Source organism: Procambarus clarkii, chromosome 75 (assembly GCF_040958095.1).
Source record: "Procambarus clarkii isolate CNS0578487 chromosome 75, FALCON_Pclarkii_2.0, whole genome shotgun sequence".
Classification (NCBI taxonomy): Eukaryota; Metazoa; Arthropoda; class Malacostraca; order Decapoda; family Cambaridae; genus Procambarus; species Procambarus clarkii.
Window position 1 is genome coordinate 19,764,193 of NC_091224.1, and position 16,479 is coordinate 19,780,671.

Below are 16,479 nucleotides of genomic sequence, written 5' to 3' on the forward strand. Positions count from 1 at the left end.
CAGGAATAGGGGACAGAGAGACGGTAAATTCGAACGGACAGAGAATCTATAGACAACCGAACGGTCCTTGGTGGTAGCTGTCGGCGGTGGTAGCAGTCGGCGCTGGTAGCTGTCGACGGTGGTAGCTGTCGGCGGTGGTAGCTGTCGGCGGTGGTAGCTGTCGACGGTGGTAGCTGTCGGCGGTGGTTGCTGTCGGCGGTGGTAGCTGTCGGCGGTGGTAGCTGTCGACGGTGGTAGCTGTCGGCGGTGGTAGCTGTCGGCGGTGGTAGCTGTCGACGGTGGTAGCTGTCGGCGGTGGTTGCTGTCGGCGGTGGTAGCTGTCGGCGGTGGTAGCTGTCGGCGTTGGTAGCTGTCGGCGCTGGTAGCTGTCGGCGCTGGTAGCTGTCGGCGTTGGTAGCTGTCGGCGTTGGTAGCTGTCGGCGCTGGTAGCTGTCGGCGCTGGTAGCTGTCGGCGTTGGTAGCTGTCGGCGGTGGTAGCTGTCGACGGTGGTAGCTGTCGGCGGTGGTAGCTGTCGGCGGTGGTAGCTGTCGGCGGTGGTAGCTGTCGGCGGTGGTAGCTGTCGGCGCTGGTAGCTGTCGGCGCTGGTAGCTGTCGGCGTTGGTAGCTGTCGGCGTTGGTAGCTGTCGGCGTTGGTAGCTGTCGGCGTTGGTAGCTGTCGGCGCAGGTAGCTGTCGGCGTTGGTAGCTGTCGGCGTTGGTAGCTGTCGGCGGTGGTAGCTGTCGGCGCAGGTAGCTGTCGGCGTTGGTAGCTGTCGGCGTTGGTAGCTGTCGGCGGTGGTAGCTGTCGGCGGTGGTAGCTGTCGGCGGTGGTAGCTGTCGGCGGTGGTAGCTGTCGGCGGTGGTAGCTGTCGGCGGTGGTAGCTGTCGGCGCAGGTAGCTGTCGGCGTTGGTAGCTGTCGGCGTTGGTAGCTGTCGGCGTTGGTAGCTGTCGGCGGTGGTAGCTGTCGGCGGTGGTAGCTGTCGGCGGTGGTAGCTGTCGGCAGTGGTAGCTGTCGGCGGTGGTAGCTGTCGGCGGTGGTAGCTGTCGGCAGTGGTAGCTGTCGGCGGTGGTAGCTGTCGGCGGTGGTAGCTGTCGGCGGTGGTAGCTGTCGGCGGTGGTAGATGTCGGCGGTGGTAGATGTCGGCGGTGGTAGCTGTCGGCGGTGGTAGCTGTCGACGGTGGTAGCTGTCGGCGGTGGTAGCTGTCGACGGTGGTAGCTGTCGGCGGTGGTAGCTGTCGACGGTGGTAGCTGTCGGCGGTGGTAGCTGTCGGCGGTGGTAGCTGTCGGCGGTGGTAGCTGTCGACGGTGGTAGCTGTCGGCGGTGGTAGCTGTCGACGGTGGTAGCTGTCGGCGGTGGTAGCTGTCGACGGTGGTAGCTGTCGGCGGTGGTAGCTGTCGGCGGTGGTAGCTGTCGGCGGTGGTAGCTGTCGACGGTGGTAGCTGTCGACGGTGGTAGCCGTCGACGCTAGTAGCGAGGATGGTGGTAGCCGTCGACGCTGGTAGCGAGGATGGTGGTAGCCGTCGACGCTGGTAGCGAGGATGGTGGTAGCCGTCGACGCTGGTAGCGAGGATGGTGGTAGCCGTCGACGCTGGTAGCGAGGATGGTGGTAGCCGTCGACGCTGGTAGCGAGGATGGTGGTAGCCGTCGACGCTGGTAGCGAGGATGGTGGTAGCCGTCGACGCTGGTAGCGAGGATGGTGGTAGCCGTCGACGCTGGTAGCGAGGATGGTGGTAGCCGTCGACGCTGGTAGCGAGGATGGTGGTAGCCGTCGACGCTGGTAGCGAGGATGGTGGTAGCCGTCGACGCTAGTAGCGAGGATGGTGGTAGCGGACATATTTACGTCCTGTAGCGGACAGTAGCGGTAGCAGCGAACCACGACCCGTCGTTTTCACCAACAAGGAGACTTCAACCTCCCCCCCTTCAACCAGCCATCAATCAAACAAAAATCATTCACGGAATATTCAATTCTCCTCAAATCCTATTCACGACAATTATTAGCTTGCTATATTCCCCCCCCCCCCCCGATAACCAATTCGCTAGTTATCCTTGATAACCAATTCGCTAGTTATCCTTGATAACCAATTCGCTAGTTCTCCATGATAACCAATTTGCTAGTAACTGAATGACTATTCCTCAATTAAACCTCTAATGAGTGATTTGCCAGTAACTACAGATTGATTGACCCGCGGCCAAACTATATCCCTTAGGCCTACCTCTAGGATCAACTCATCAATCTGGTCTTAACTACTCTGACACTGAAAAATTTCTTTCTAACGTCCTTGTGGCTCATGTGGGTACTCAGTTTCCACCTGTGACCCCTTGTTCGTGTTCCACTCGTGTTAAACAGTTTATCTTTATCTACCCAAAAAATTCCTCTGAGAATTTTGTAGGTAGTGATCATGTCTCCTCGACCTTTCCGGTCTTCCAGCGACGTGAGGCGCATTTCACGCAGCCTTTCCTCGTAACTCATGCCTCTTAGTTCTGGGACTAGCCTAGTGGTATGTGTGTGTGTGTGCGTGTGCGTGCGTGTGCGTGCGTGTGTGTGTGTGCATGCTTGTGTTCGTATGAGTGCATAGAACGCTTGTTACAACAACGGCCATAAATCACAGAATAACAACATCAAATGACACACACACACACATACCCCTCTGCGGGTCGACGTTCGATTCCCAAGGCCGGCGAGAAACAATGGGCAGAGTTTCTTTCAACCTAATGCCCCCTGTTACCTAGCACTAAATAGGGAGCTAGCCAGCTGTTACGGCCTGCTTCCTGGCTGTGTGTGTGTGTGTGTGTGTGGAAAAAAAATTTAGTAGTTAGTAACAGTTGATTAACTGACAGTTGAGAGGCGGGCTGAAAGAGCAGAGCTCAACCCCCGCAAGCACAACTAGGTGAATCCACACACACACACACACACACACACACACACACACACACACACACACACACACACACACACACACACACACACACACACAGAGCTGTGTGTGTGTTGACGGTTGAGAGGCGGGACCAAAGAGCCAGAGCTCAACCCCCGCAAACACAACTAGGTGAGTACACAGAGATAGATATCCGTCTTAGATGCTATGGAATACAGTAATAAATTTTAATACAGAAAAGTTATACAATACTTAAAGTAAGGCGAAGCAAAGGTGCGTGGAATCACTCACTTAAGGAAGTGTGAGAAGCGCCCAGAAGCCCCTAATATACAAACACACACAAAGGCAATTTATACATGAAATTTAAAAGAGTGTGATTTCGCGCCATTGAGAGAAAAAAAATGGGGGATACCAGAGTTGTACATAGATTCCTGAAACCTCCCATTAGGCTATTATTAATGGGGTTAAAAGTAATTATAGACTACTGAAACCTCCCATTTGGCTATTTTTAATGGGTTCAAAAGTAATTATAGACTCCTGGAACCTCCCATTTGGCTATTTTTAATGGGGGTCAAAAGTAATTATAGACTACTGAAACCTCCCATTTGGCTGTTTTTAATGGGTTCAAAAGTAATTATAGACTGAAACCTCCAATTTGGCTATTTTTAATGGGGTCAAAAGTAATTATAGACTGAAACCTCCCATTTGGTTATTTTAATGGGTCGAAAGTAATTATAGTCTCCTGAAACCTCCCATTTGGCTATTTAGCTAAATAGGCAAGAGATGTTATTTACCTTCTGGCGGTGGTCTGAGGGAAAGGGAGGTTAAGGGGAAGGGGGGGGGGCTTGCCTAAGGGAGGTTTCTGGCTGAAGAGGGAGAGAGAGCAGCAGACGAATGGGGTGATTGGTTGGTGGGGAATGGTAGTAATGTGGCCAGCCAGAGGTCCTAATAGTCGTGTCTTTACACACACACACACACACACACACACACACACACACACACACACACACACACACACACGCACACACACACACACACACACACACACACACACACACACACACATACACACACGCACACACTAGGGGTTACAGTGTGGCTGGGACCCCCTTTGCTAGTGCCACACTGCCACCACACTACCACCACCACCACTACCACCACACTGCCACCACACTACCACCACCACACTACCACCACACTACCACCACACTACCACCACCACCGTCACCCACTAAAGCTTGTTACAGATAGATATAGATTACGGTAACAAGGGAAGCGTCACCCGTCACACACACACAACACAGAGTGTAACCATCACAGTAGCTGCACCGTCACAGCGCTCCATCACAGTAACATCACCGTCACAGCCCTCCATCACAGTAGCTGCACCGTCAAAGCGCTCCATCACAGTAGCTGCAGCACCGTCACAGCGCTCCATCACAGTAGCTGCACCGTCACAGCGCTCCATCACAGTAGCTGCACCGTCACAGCGCTCCATTACAGTAGCTGCACCGTCACAGCGCTCCATCACAGTAACAGCACTGTCACAGCGCTCTATCACAGTAACAACACCGTCACAGTAACGGCACCGTCACAGCGCTCCATCACAGTAACAACACCGTCACAGCGCTCCATCACAGTAACAACACCGTCACAGCGCTCCATCACAGTAACAACACCATCACAGCGCTCCATCACAGTAACAGCACCGTCACAGCGCTCCATCACAGTAACAGCACCGTCACAGCGCTCCATCACAGTAACAGCACCATCACAGTAACAACACCGTCACAGCGCTCCATCACAGTAACAACACGGTCACAGCGCTCCATCACAGTAACAACACCGTCACAGTAACAGTACCGTCACAGCGCTCCATCACAGTAACAGCACCGTCACAGCGCTCCATCACAGTAACAGCACCGTCACAGCGCTCATCACAGTAACAACACCATCACAGTAACAACACCATCACAGTAACAGCACCGTCACAGCGCTCCATCACAGTAACAGCACCGTCACAGCGCTCATCACAGTAACAGCACCGTCACAGCGCTCCATCACAGTAACAGCACCGTCACAGTAACAGCGCTCCATCACAATAACAACACCGTCACAGTAACAGCACCATCACAGCGCTCCATCACAGTAACAACACCGTCACAGTAGCTGCACCGTCACAGCGCTCCATCACAGTAACAGCACCGTCACAGCACTCCATCACAGTAACAGCACCGTCACAGCGCTCCATCACAGTAACAGCACCGTCACAGCGCTCCATCACAGTAAAAACACCGTCACAGCGCTCCATCACAGTAACAACACCGTCACAGTAATACCGCCGTCACAGTAACAACACCGTCACAGCGCTCCATCACAGTAACAACGTCACAGCGCTCCATCACAGTAACAGCACCGTCACAGCGCTCCATCACAGTAACTGTACTAGGTGAGTACAGCGTTCCATCACAGTAACAGCACCATCACAGCGCTCCATCACAGTAACAGCACCGTCACAGCGCTTCATCACAGTAACAACACCGTCACAGCGCTCATCACAGTAACAACACCGTCACAGCGCTCCATCACAGTAACAGCACCGTCACAGCGCTCATCACAGTAACAGCACCGTCACAGCGCTCATCACAGTAACAACACCGTCACAGCGCTCATCACAGTAACAACACCGTCACAGCGCTCATCACAGTAACAGCACCGCCACAGCGCTCATCACAGTAACAACACCGTCACAGCGCTCATCACAGTAACAACACCGTCACAGCGCTCATCACAGTAACAACACCGTCACAGCGCTCATCACAGTAAAAACACCGTCACAGCGCTCATCACAGTAACAACACCGTCACAGTAACAGCACCGTCACAGCGCTCCATCACAGTAACAGCACCGTCACAGCGCTTCATCACAGTAACAACAGCACCGCCACAGCAACAACACAGTCACAGTAACAACACCGTCACAGTAACAGCATCGTCACAGCGCTCATCACAGTAACAACACAGTCACAGCGCTCCATCACAGTAACAACAGCACCGCCACAGCGCTCCGTCACAGTAACAGCACCGTCACAGCGCTCCATCACAGTAACAACACAGTCACAGCGCTCCGTCACAGTAACAACACCGTCACAGTAACAGCACCGTCACAGCGCTCCATCACAGTAACAACACAGTCACAGCGCTCCATCACAGTAACAACAGCACCGCCACAGCGCTCCGTCACAGTAACAGCACCGTCACAGTAACAACACCGTCACAGCGCTCCATCGCAGTAACAACACAGTCACAGCGCTCCGTCACAGTAACAACACCGTCACAGTAACAGCACCGTCACAGCGCTCCATCGCAGTAACAACACAGTCACAGCGCTCCATCACAGTAACAGCACCGTCACAGCGCTCCATCACAGTAACAACAACGCCCCATCACAGTAACAGCACCGTCACAGCGCTCCATCACAGTAACAGCACCGTCACATCGCCCCATCACAGTAACAGCACCGTCACAATGCTCCATCACAGTAACAACACCGTCACAGCGCTCCATCACAGTAACAGCACCGTCACAGCGCTCCATCACAGTAACAAGAGCACCGCCACAGCGCTCCATCACAGTAACAGCACCGTCACAGCGCTCATCACAGTAACAACACCGTCACAGCGCTCCATCACAGTAACAGCACCGTCACAGCGCTCCATCAAAGTAACAGCACCGTCACAGCGCTCCATCACAGTAACAGCACCCCATCACAGTAACAGCACCGTCACAGCGCTCCATCACAGTAACAGCACCCCATCACAGTAACAGCACCGTCACAGCGCTCCATCACAGTAACAGCACCGCCACAGCGTCCCATCACCGTCACAGCGCTCCATCACAGTAACAGCACCCCATCACAGTAACAGCACCGTCACAGCGCTCATCACAGTAACATCACCGTCACAGCGCTCCATCACAGTAACAGCACCGTCACAGCGCTCCATCACAGTAACAGCACCGTCACAGCGCTCCATCACAGTAACAGCACCGTCACAGCGCTCCATCACAGTAACAACACCGTCACAGTGCTCCATCACAGTAACAGCACCGCCACAGCGCCCCATCACCGTCACAGCGCTCCATCACAGTAACAACACCGTCACAGTGCTCCATCACAGTAACAGCACCGCCACAGCGCCCCATCACCGTCACAGCGCTCCATCACAGTAACAGCACCGCCACAGCGCCCCATCACCGTCACAGCGCTCCATCACAGTAACAGCACCGTCACAGCGCCCCATCACCGCCACAGCGCCCCATCACCGTCACAGCGCTCCATCACAGTAACAGCACCCCATCACAGTAACAGCACCGTCACAGCGCTCCATCACCGTCACAGCGCTCCATCACAGTAACAACAGCAAAGTTACCATCACAGAATTACGCTACGCGTTTTAACGTAAAAAATATATATATATACACACACCAGAAGACACAGGAAGAAGAAAAAGAAGAAGATAACAAAAGATTTAAAAAAAACAAAGTATTCAAGCCACACACTCACACTCACACACACACACTCACACTCACACCACACACAACATTGGTAACGAAAAAGCCCAACGGTAACCGTGAATGACCCCTTCTGTGGGAGCTATGGCGTTTAATCTCACACTTCCTGCAGTTGAGAGGATGGAATGGATGGACAGGTCTCCAATGGGACCCTCCAATATGTATATAAATATATATATAGTACCAAAAAAAAAAAACTACACAAAAAATGTATATATATACAACTATCTTTGATTTGAATCGTGGGCTAATGTTTATTGTTATTATTTTGGTTTGTTTCCCCTTGTCAAAGCAAAGGTCTAAAAAAAGGTGATTTGTTTGAGGGGGGACTGAACTACTATCACAACTTTTTTTTTAAAGTAATTGGTTTTTTATAGTGATAATTACAACTTCCTCCGCACCAACCAATAAAAATGATGCTTTTGCGTTAGCAACACGGCCAAAAAAAAACATGAAAATAACTGACGAATTACTGGAAAAGCAAGAGAATGAAAATGACACAGAACTTTGCTGCACGCAAATGAAAAAACCGCGAAGTCCGCAGGAAAGATCTTTAAGAATGACGCCAATTATCATCACTTATTAGTGGTAGGAGGACAATTGTGAGAAAAGGGGGGGCGGGTGAGGAGGGTTGTTTGGGCCTGTGAGTCGGCTGCTTAAGCTTGCCACTGATGGGGTTTCATGGCTAAGGTTCGGGCTGTACCTGTACTTGTAGTCAGGGTGCTCTTTCATGTGGACCGCCCTCAGTCTCTTGGCCTCGTCGATGAACGGTCTCTTTTCCGTCTCGGAGAGCAGCTTCCACTCGGCCCCGAGGCGTTTGGAGATCTCCGAATTGTGCATTTTGGGGTTTTCCTGCGCCATTTTGCGCCTCTGGCCTCTGGACCATACCATGAAGGCGTTCATGGGGCGCTTGACCCGCTCGGCCGCGGCGCTGGACGACGACGCACTGCTCTTGCTGTTGCTGCTGTTGCTGGTGCTGTTGCTATTGCTGTTGCTGGTGTTGTTGTTGTTGTTGTTGTTGTTGGTGGGTGTGGGGACGTGTGTCTGGGGCGGGGAGTGGGCGCTCAGCGTGCCGACGGAGGCCAGGGAGGGGCTGGAGAGGGAGGAGGTCAGAGAGGAGTTGAGGGAGGTGAGAGAGGAGTGGTGAGAGAGGGAGTAGGTGTGGGAGTGGGAGTTGTGGTGTCCGTGGGGCACGGAGTGGGAGTGGGTGGTGTGGGGCGGGAGATGCGCCGAGTGTAAGCTGCCGCCCTTGAGGTCTGGCGGGTCGAGGGTCAGCATGCTGGAGGGCTTGAGCGCCGCGCTGGTGTAGTAATCCAGGGTGGCGGCTTCCCGCGGTTCCTTGTAGCTCAAGGACTCGTGTCTGCCGCTGCTACGCCACCGGCGTTCCCACACGCTCCTGGCTCCCTCCACCGCCGTCAGCTGGTCAGCGCCCGACGCCAGGGCACTGTACGACGTGACGCCGGCAATGGTGGCTTCCTTGGTGGCAGAGGCCGCGTCAGCACTGAATTCACACGTGGTTGTTAGAGCCAGCGCGGAGTTGTTAGTGGTCGCAACTGGCCTGCAAGGGTAGTTAGCGAGTACAGTACCACTTGTTGTCTTCACTCTACACTATTCACCGTATTGTCGCTGGAGTAACTCGGGTCACATGAATAGCACAACAGAGCGCGCTCTATACACGTCCGTTCACTGTGAAAGCCGTCTATTATTTACCTTTAATTTGGCTCCGACTCGGGATGTGTTATCGATTGACTAGACTCCACCAGCCACGCAGACTGGCCAATCAGCGCGCGCCTCGCCCCTCCCCCAACGGCCCTCCGGCCAATGGGACGACGCCCGGTCGTGACGTCACACAAGGGGGCGGGCCAATCACATTTTTCTACTGGTATTAGGCACGGAGGGTCTCCGCATGGAGTACTTGTACAAAATTCGTGTGGAAGGGAAGAATCTTACATACCTATACACACACGGCTCTATATGGACCTTATTATCCCCCTTCCTCCACTCTTACTGCACTCTCCGATCTTCCGCGGGAAAGATGGCCGCCTGAGGTTCCCTTTTCCACCCGATCTGCGGAAAGGAATTCCTTTCCGCGGAGAGTCCGGTAGGCTTTTGCGGATAACGTAATTCACTCGAGTCACCTCCTCTGCCGTCGTACTTCCCGCCTCCTCCTCGGCTATCGGAACTTGATATCTGGTTTATGATATCCGCGGCGGGGCTGAGGGCGGATATCCTCCACTCACTAAGACATCGCCTTCATTCTTGGGCGGAGAGAGAGAGAGGCGAGGCCGGGCGAACTAGCCGTGCGTCCTGAACAGCGAGGGGGGCGGCGGCAAACAACTTCATGGCGCCATATTCACGGTGGAAAGATTTACAATTTTTATGAATTTCCTCGACTACTGACCGCCACTGAAGGCTAGACCGCGCTGAGCTGCGGCCGCCGACTCTCGCTGGCAACTCACTCCCTCCTCTCCCTCCCTCCCCCCGACACTGCCACACGCCGCTATCCCACCATCTATATTTCTTTCTACTCGCCTCTAGCCTTCTATCCCTGCCTTTCGCACCTTATACTTCGCTTCTCCGGTTATCACTGGCTCGGATAATACAAGGGTCGGGACCCGCCGAGCCTTGTACTACAGGATAGAGGAATGTCGAGCTAACTCCCAAGTCAGGTCCCACGAGGCCCCGCCCACCTCTCAGGCGGGCCCCGCCCACCTGCGTGACGTCACGAAATCAGTTTTTGCGCCAGCCAATGGGGCGACGTGTACAACTCCGCCTCAAAATTGAATTTCTGAAACTTGTGCCCGATTCCATCCACCAATTTTCCCAGCTTAATTAGGGGGTTAGTAAATAAAATGGGCACTTAAAATTTAAATCTTATGATGGTTCGTGTAATCACAGGGGGTGCCTAGAGCGAGGAATTTGCTAGTTTATTCTTCGTGAGTAGAGAGAGGCCGGCCTCGGGGATTCGAAGTGGGGTCCGAGGTCAACATAAAGAATTGTAACTACCGACGGGCCAGTGAATCCAGCGACAATGGGCATATATATAAATAAATCACAGCAACAAGTAATTTATTCAGGCCAAACGATAATCTTTCACACAATGGCCGCTGGAAGACGCTGTCTCAACTAAGGTGGGTCTGTACTCACCTAGTTGTGCTTGCGCGGGGGTTGAGCTCTGGCTCTTTGGTCCCGGCTCTCAACCGTTAGTCAACTGGTGAACAGATTCTTGAGCCTATTGGGCTCTATCATATCTACACTTGAAACTGTGTATGGAGTCAGCCTCCACCACATCACTGCCTAATGCATTCCATTTACTAACTACTCTGACACTGAAAAAGTTCTTTCTAATGTCTCTGTGGCTCATTTGGGTACTCAGCTTCCACCTGTGTCCCCTTGTTCGCGTACCGCCAGTGTCATATAATCCGTCCTTGTCTACCCTGTCAATTCCCCTTGAAGATTTTCGATGTGATGATCATGTCTCCCCGAGCTCTTCTGTCTTCCAGCGACGTAAGGTGCATTTCACGCAGCCTTTCCTCGTAACTCATGCCTCTTAGTTCTGGGACTAGCCTTGTGGCATACCTCTGAACTATTTCCAGCTTCGTTTTGTGCTTGACAAGGTACGGGCTCTATGCTGGGGCCGTGTGTGTGTGTGTGTGTGCGTGTGTGAGTGTGTCTGTGTGTGTGTGTGTGTGTGTGTGTGTGTGTGTGCGTGTGTGTGTGTGTGTGTGTGTGTGTGTGTGTGTGAGTGTGTGTGTGTGTGTGTGCGTGTGCTCACTAACGATCTTCCTGGCTGGCCTAATAAGCGTTGAAAATATACACACACGCACGCACATGTACAAAACATATTTATGCACACGGAAACGTACATATACTTTCACGCGAACGTGCACATATATACAACCTCCATTCATGGTCACATATGTACAACGCGTACACATGTAAATGTTCAACATTCAAAACACACACACACACAGGCACATACACACACACACGCACACACACAGGCACATACACACACACACACACACAGGCACATACACACACACACACACACACACACACACACACACACACACACACACACACACACACACACACACCCACACACAGGCACACACACACACACACACACACACACACACACACACACACACACACACACACACACACACACACACACACAGGCACATACACACACACACGCACACACACAGGCACATACACACACACACACGCACACACACAGGCACACACACACACACACACACACACACACACACACACACACACACACACACACACACACACACACACACACACACACACACACAGGCACATACACACAAATTGAGCTCGCGGTTGAGCGGACATCGCTCGGGAGTCTTAAGTCCTTAGGGGCCCGGGTTCGATTCCCGACCGAGGCGGAAACAAATAAGGAGAGTTTCTTTCACCTTGATGTTCCTGTTCACCTAGCAGTAAATAGGTACCAGGGAGTTAGACAGCTGCTACGGAGCTACTTCCTGGGGGATGTGTGTATGTGTGTGTTAGAGAGAAATATATATGTACTAGATATAACAAAAGAAAAAATATAGATGGTTAGAAAGTCGGGATCCAAGAGCTAAGAGCTTCTGCAGGCACAAATAGTAAATACACACACGCGAATGTATACAATACATGTATAATGTATAACATGCGAATGTATAAAATACATTCGCGCATGCTCAGTAGCAACAGGACCCAGTAATCATACGTATACATATTCAGTCACACATAGGCACCACGGGGCTATGTATACATATACTACGTATATGTATACACCCATAGGTAGGCCGGCCATTATTCATCGCTTGAATGACCTTTTCATACACCCCATTTTTTTTCTTTCTCTTTCCCTCCCCTTTTCCCTTACCCCTTAGCTCCTTTTCACCGCCTCCACAGCACCTTTCATCTACCCTTTTCCCTTTCTGTACCCATTACCCCTCCCTTTTCTTTCTCCTCTGCCCACCCCTTTCTCTTACCCCTTTTACCTCTTCCCTTTCTTCTCTTTACCTCTTACGCCCTTTCCCTACACCTTACCTACTTTCCTTCCCCCTCCCCAAATCCTTTTCATAATCTCTCATCCTCCTTTTCTCTCTCTTCTCAATCATTCTCTCCTCACTAATCCTATTCTTTTTCCTATTTTTTTTCATCTTTATTCCCTCTTCTCATATTCTCCGCCTTCCCTTCACTTTCGTAGCTATTCCGTAGCACGGGTTATGGTCGGGCCTTAGCTCTTGGACCCTGCCATTCCATCCGCTGGATGTTAAATGCAATGACAACCACTTGAGCTGGACGGTAGAGCGACGGTCTTGCTTCATGCAGGTCGGTGTTCAATCCCCTCGACCGTCCATAAGTGGTTGGGGTACCATTCCTTCTACACCCCGTCCCATCCCAAATCCTTATCCTAACCCAGTGCTATATTGTCGTAATGGCTGAGCGCTTTCCCCCTGATAATTCCTTCCTTCAGACCTATTTTTCTATCATATCTAATAAAATTTTGAATGGAGTTTGGATCTGTAAGCTGTTACTTTGGTTCATTCCATTTTTCTCAGTAATCTTATGCTATAAGAACACTCTCTAGCACTCTAGAGAGAGAGTGCTCTCACTCCACTCTCTAGCATCTCTTTGAATCTTAAAAGAGTCTCAAGCCTCCATCTCTGCCCTCTGGTTCAATTGTCATTGTGAACATTTGCTCTTTTTCCACTGTCAATCCCCGTAAGTATTTTATATGTCTCTATCATGTCTCTCTCTCTTTCTCTCCTCTATTTTAGCGTCGTCAGGTTTATTTCTTTCAGTCTCTCTTCATACTCCTATTCCTCGCAATTCTGGGACGAGCCTCGTCGTAATCTTCTAAACCATTTCGAGTTTTTTTATGCATTTTGTTTAAGATGGTGGCGGCATACTCTACTGCTGGTCTCACGTAGGTTGTGTACAGCGATTTAATAGTTGTTAGCGTAGTTTGAGCCGTCAGAGCCTCTTTACTAGCAGTAAATAGGTACCAGGGAGTTAGACAGCTGCTACGGAGCTGCTTCCTGGGGGATGTGTGTATGTGTGTGTTAAGAGAAATATATGTAGGTGGTGGGCCTACGGAGGTAGGCCTCCGTAGTTAGGTTAGGTGTCGTTGTAAGGAGGTAGTTTCCTCGTGTGCTGTCCTCTTCAGTCTCCTGGCGCCTAATGTTATATAACCAAATATAACCAACTTATAATTTGCCGGTACAACAGTTTGGGCGCGTGTTACTGGAGTGACGCCATCGGCAGCACTACCAGGCGTAGGTTATGTTTACTTCAGCAAGTCACACTGTTAAACTAAGCCTATTGTAAGCTAATCTATCCTGCCCCCCCCCCTCCAAATGAATAAACCTAACCTAACCTAACCTAACCTAACCTAACCTAACCTAACCTAACCTAACCTAACCTAACCTAAATATTCTGACCAAAACGAAACAAATTTAGCCTAGCCTCTCCAGAGCATAACATATATATATATATATATATATATATATATATATATATATATATATATATATATATATATATATATATATATATATATATATATACATGGACATTATTATGCTGTTATTATAATGCTTTTATAGCTGTTATCGTAATTAATCTTCCTATCAGTTTGATACGAGTTTCTGAATCAGATTACCGATATCTATTATGAAAAGCACAAATATCAACGCAAAAAAAATAAACAAATAAAAATCGCGTATAGATCAACATCACGTCCAAAAAATATATAAATTAAAACTCACGTTTTATAAAACGCAATTACGTTCAAATTTAAATAGTTAAAAAAAAATATATATTTCAAATTCAAACCACGTTTAAATTACAATCAACCTTTTAAATTTAAATCAAGTTCAAATTTTTAAATCGATATTCAAATCCAAATTACGTTATAAATCAAATCTAGTCCTTTGTTCCAATCACTTTCAAAATAAATATAACCTCCAAATTCCAATCACCTTCAAATTCCAATCACCTTCAAATTCAAATCACCTTCAAATTCAAATCACCTTCATATTCAAATCACCTTCAAATTCCAATCACCTACAAATTCAAATCACCTTCAAATTCAAATTAGACCCAAATGGAAATTTAGCATTCTAAAAATTTAAAAAATTAAATAAAAAAACCGTTGAAGCTTCCCTGTACCGGTTTAAAACGTATTCCAACTGTCACCTCGTTACGGAGTTGAATTCTAATGAGGTGTTTTTGGCAAGGCGTTGAATTCTACAACAAAATGTGTTTGTTACACAGATTCGGAGAGGAGGGGGGGGGGATGGTGTTATTGTTGTAGTTATTGTTCTCGATTGGTGTTATTGTTCTCTATAGTGTTCTTGTTCTTGGTGTTATTGTTCGTGGTGTTATTGTTCTCTATAGTGTTCTTGTTCTTGGTGTTATTGTTCGTGGTGTTATTGTTCTCTATAGTGTTCTTGTTCTTGGTGTTCTTGTTCTAAGTGTTCTTGTTCTTGGTGTTCTTGTCCTTAGTGTTCTTGTTCTTAGTGTTCTTGTTCTTAGTGTTCTTGTTCTAAGTGTTCTTGTTCTTAGTGTTCTTGCTCTTAGTGTTCTTGTTCTTAGTGTTCTTGTTCTTAGTGTTCTTGATCTTAGTGTTCTTGTTCTAAGTGTTCTTGTTCTTGGTGTTCTTGTTCTTAGTGTTCTTGTTCTTAGTGTTCTTGTTCTTAGTGTTCTTGTTCTTCATGGCGTTATTCACAAAGGTGTTATTGCCACCCATGTTCATATTGTTCTCGATAACGTAATCACAGTTACCATTATTAAGCGTTAGTGGTGGTATTAATTAATGTTAAATGTCGTTCACTCTGTTAATATTTCTCGTTATCAACATCATTATTGAACAGATCCACCGGAGCCCTGTTGACGGATCGAACTTATGCGTCTGGGGGGAAAAAAAAAGAAAACCTCAGCTCATAGGTTCGAATCCTAATCGAGGCTTCTGTGGATTTGTTCCTTGATATAATCACGTTCGTGTGATTCAAGTTCAAGTATGTTTATTGAGATAAGAAATACATCTCAAAGGGATAGCTTAGGCTTACTTTGATTACCTTGAGGTGCTTCCGGGGCTTAGCGTCCCCGCGGCCCGGTCGTCGACCAGGCCTCCTGATTGCTGGACTGATCAACCAGGCTGTTAGACGCGGCTGCTCGCAGCCTGATGTATGAGTCACAGCCTGGTTGATCAGGTATCCTTTGCAGGTGCTTATCCAGTTCTCTCTTGAATACTTAGGCTTAGCTTAGCCTAAGCCTAAGTTATCAAAAGAAATAGCCTAAGCTTAGTAGCTTAGGCTATTTCTACCCCCCCCCCCTCCCCCCGGTTCGTATGATTTCTCTGTGTAGTGTAATGACCTTATTATTGACCGGAGTTGGACATAATTAAGGCTTCTTAACCTATGGAGGGTTATTAAGGCCCACCACAACAGTTTATTGACACAGTTCCGCTCCTGTGCCAGGTAAGTCCACTACGGGCTCACCATAGCCCGTGCTACTTGCCCCGCTCCCGTGCCAGGTAAGTCCACTACGGGCTCACCATAGCCCGTGCTACTTGCCCCGCTCCTGTGCCAGGTAAGTCCACCACGGGCTCACCATAGCCCGTGCTACTTGCCCCGCTCCTGTGCCAGGTAAGTCCACTACGGGCTCACCATAGCCCGTGCTACTTGCCCCGCTCCCGTGCCAGGTAAGTCCACTACGGGGCTCACCATAGCCCGTGCTACTTGGAACCGAGTAGCTGAATCTATACCAACAAACAAAAACAGCTTATTGGCCAACTTGTGAGTGTCGCTTAGTCCTGACCATATCTTGAGGTTATCTTGAGATGATATCGAGGCTTAGCGTCCCCGCGGCCCGGTCCTCGACCAGGCCTCCACCCCCCAGGAAGCAGCCCGTGACAGCTGTCTAACTCCCAGGTACCTATTTTACTGCTAGGTGAACAGCGGGCATCAGGAAGACAAAAAAACTCTGCCCATTTGTTTCCCCACCTCCATCGGGGA

The 16,479-nt window shown here is 49.8% G+C and overlaps 1 protein-coding gene across 1 annotated transcript in view; it reads right to left on the reverse strand.

The window, feature by feature from the left end:
- LOC123747901 (transcription factor Sox-2) overlaps positions 1-9,914 on the reverse strand; it is a 55,608-nt gene extending 45,694 nt beyond the window's left edge. Inside the window, 1 exon segment of the mRNA XM_069313251.1 lies at positions 8,133-9,914. Within this exon segment, the coding sequence (XP_069169352.1) occupies positions 8,133-8,707 (575 nt within the window). The 5' untranslated portion in view covers positions 8,708-9,914.
- Between the last annotated feature and the right edge of the window lie 6,565 nt (positions 9,915-16,479).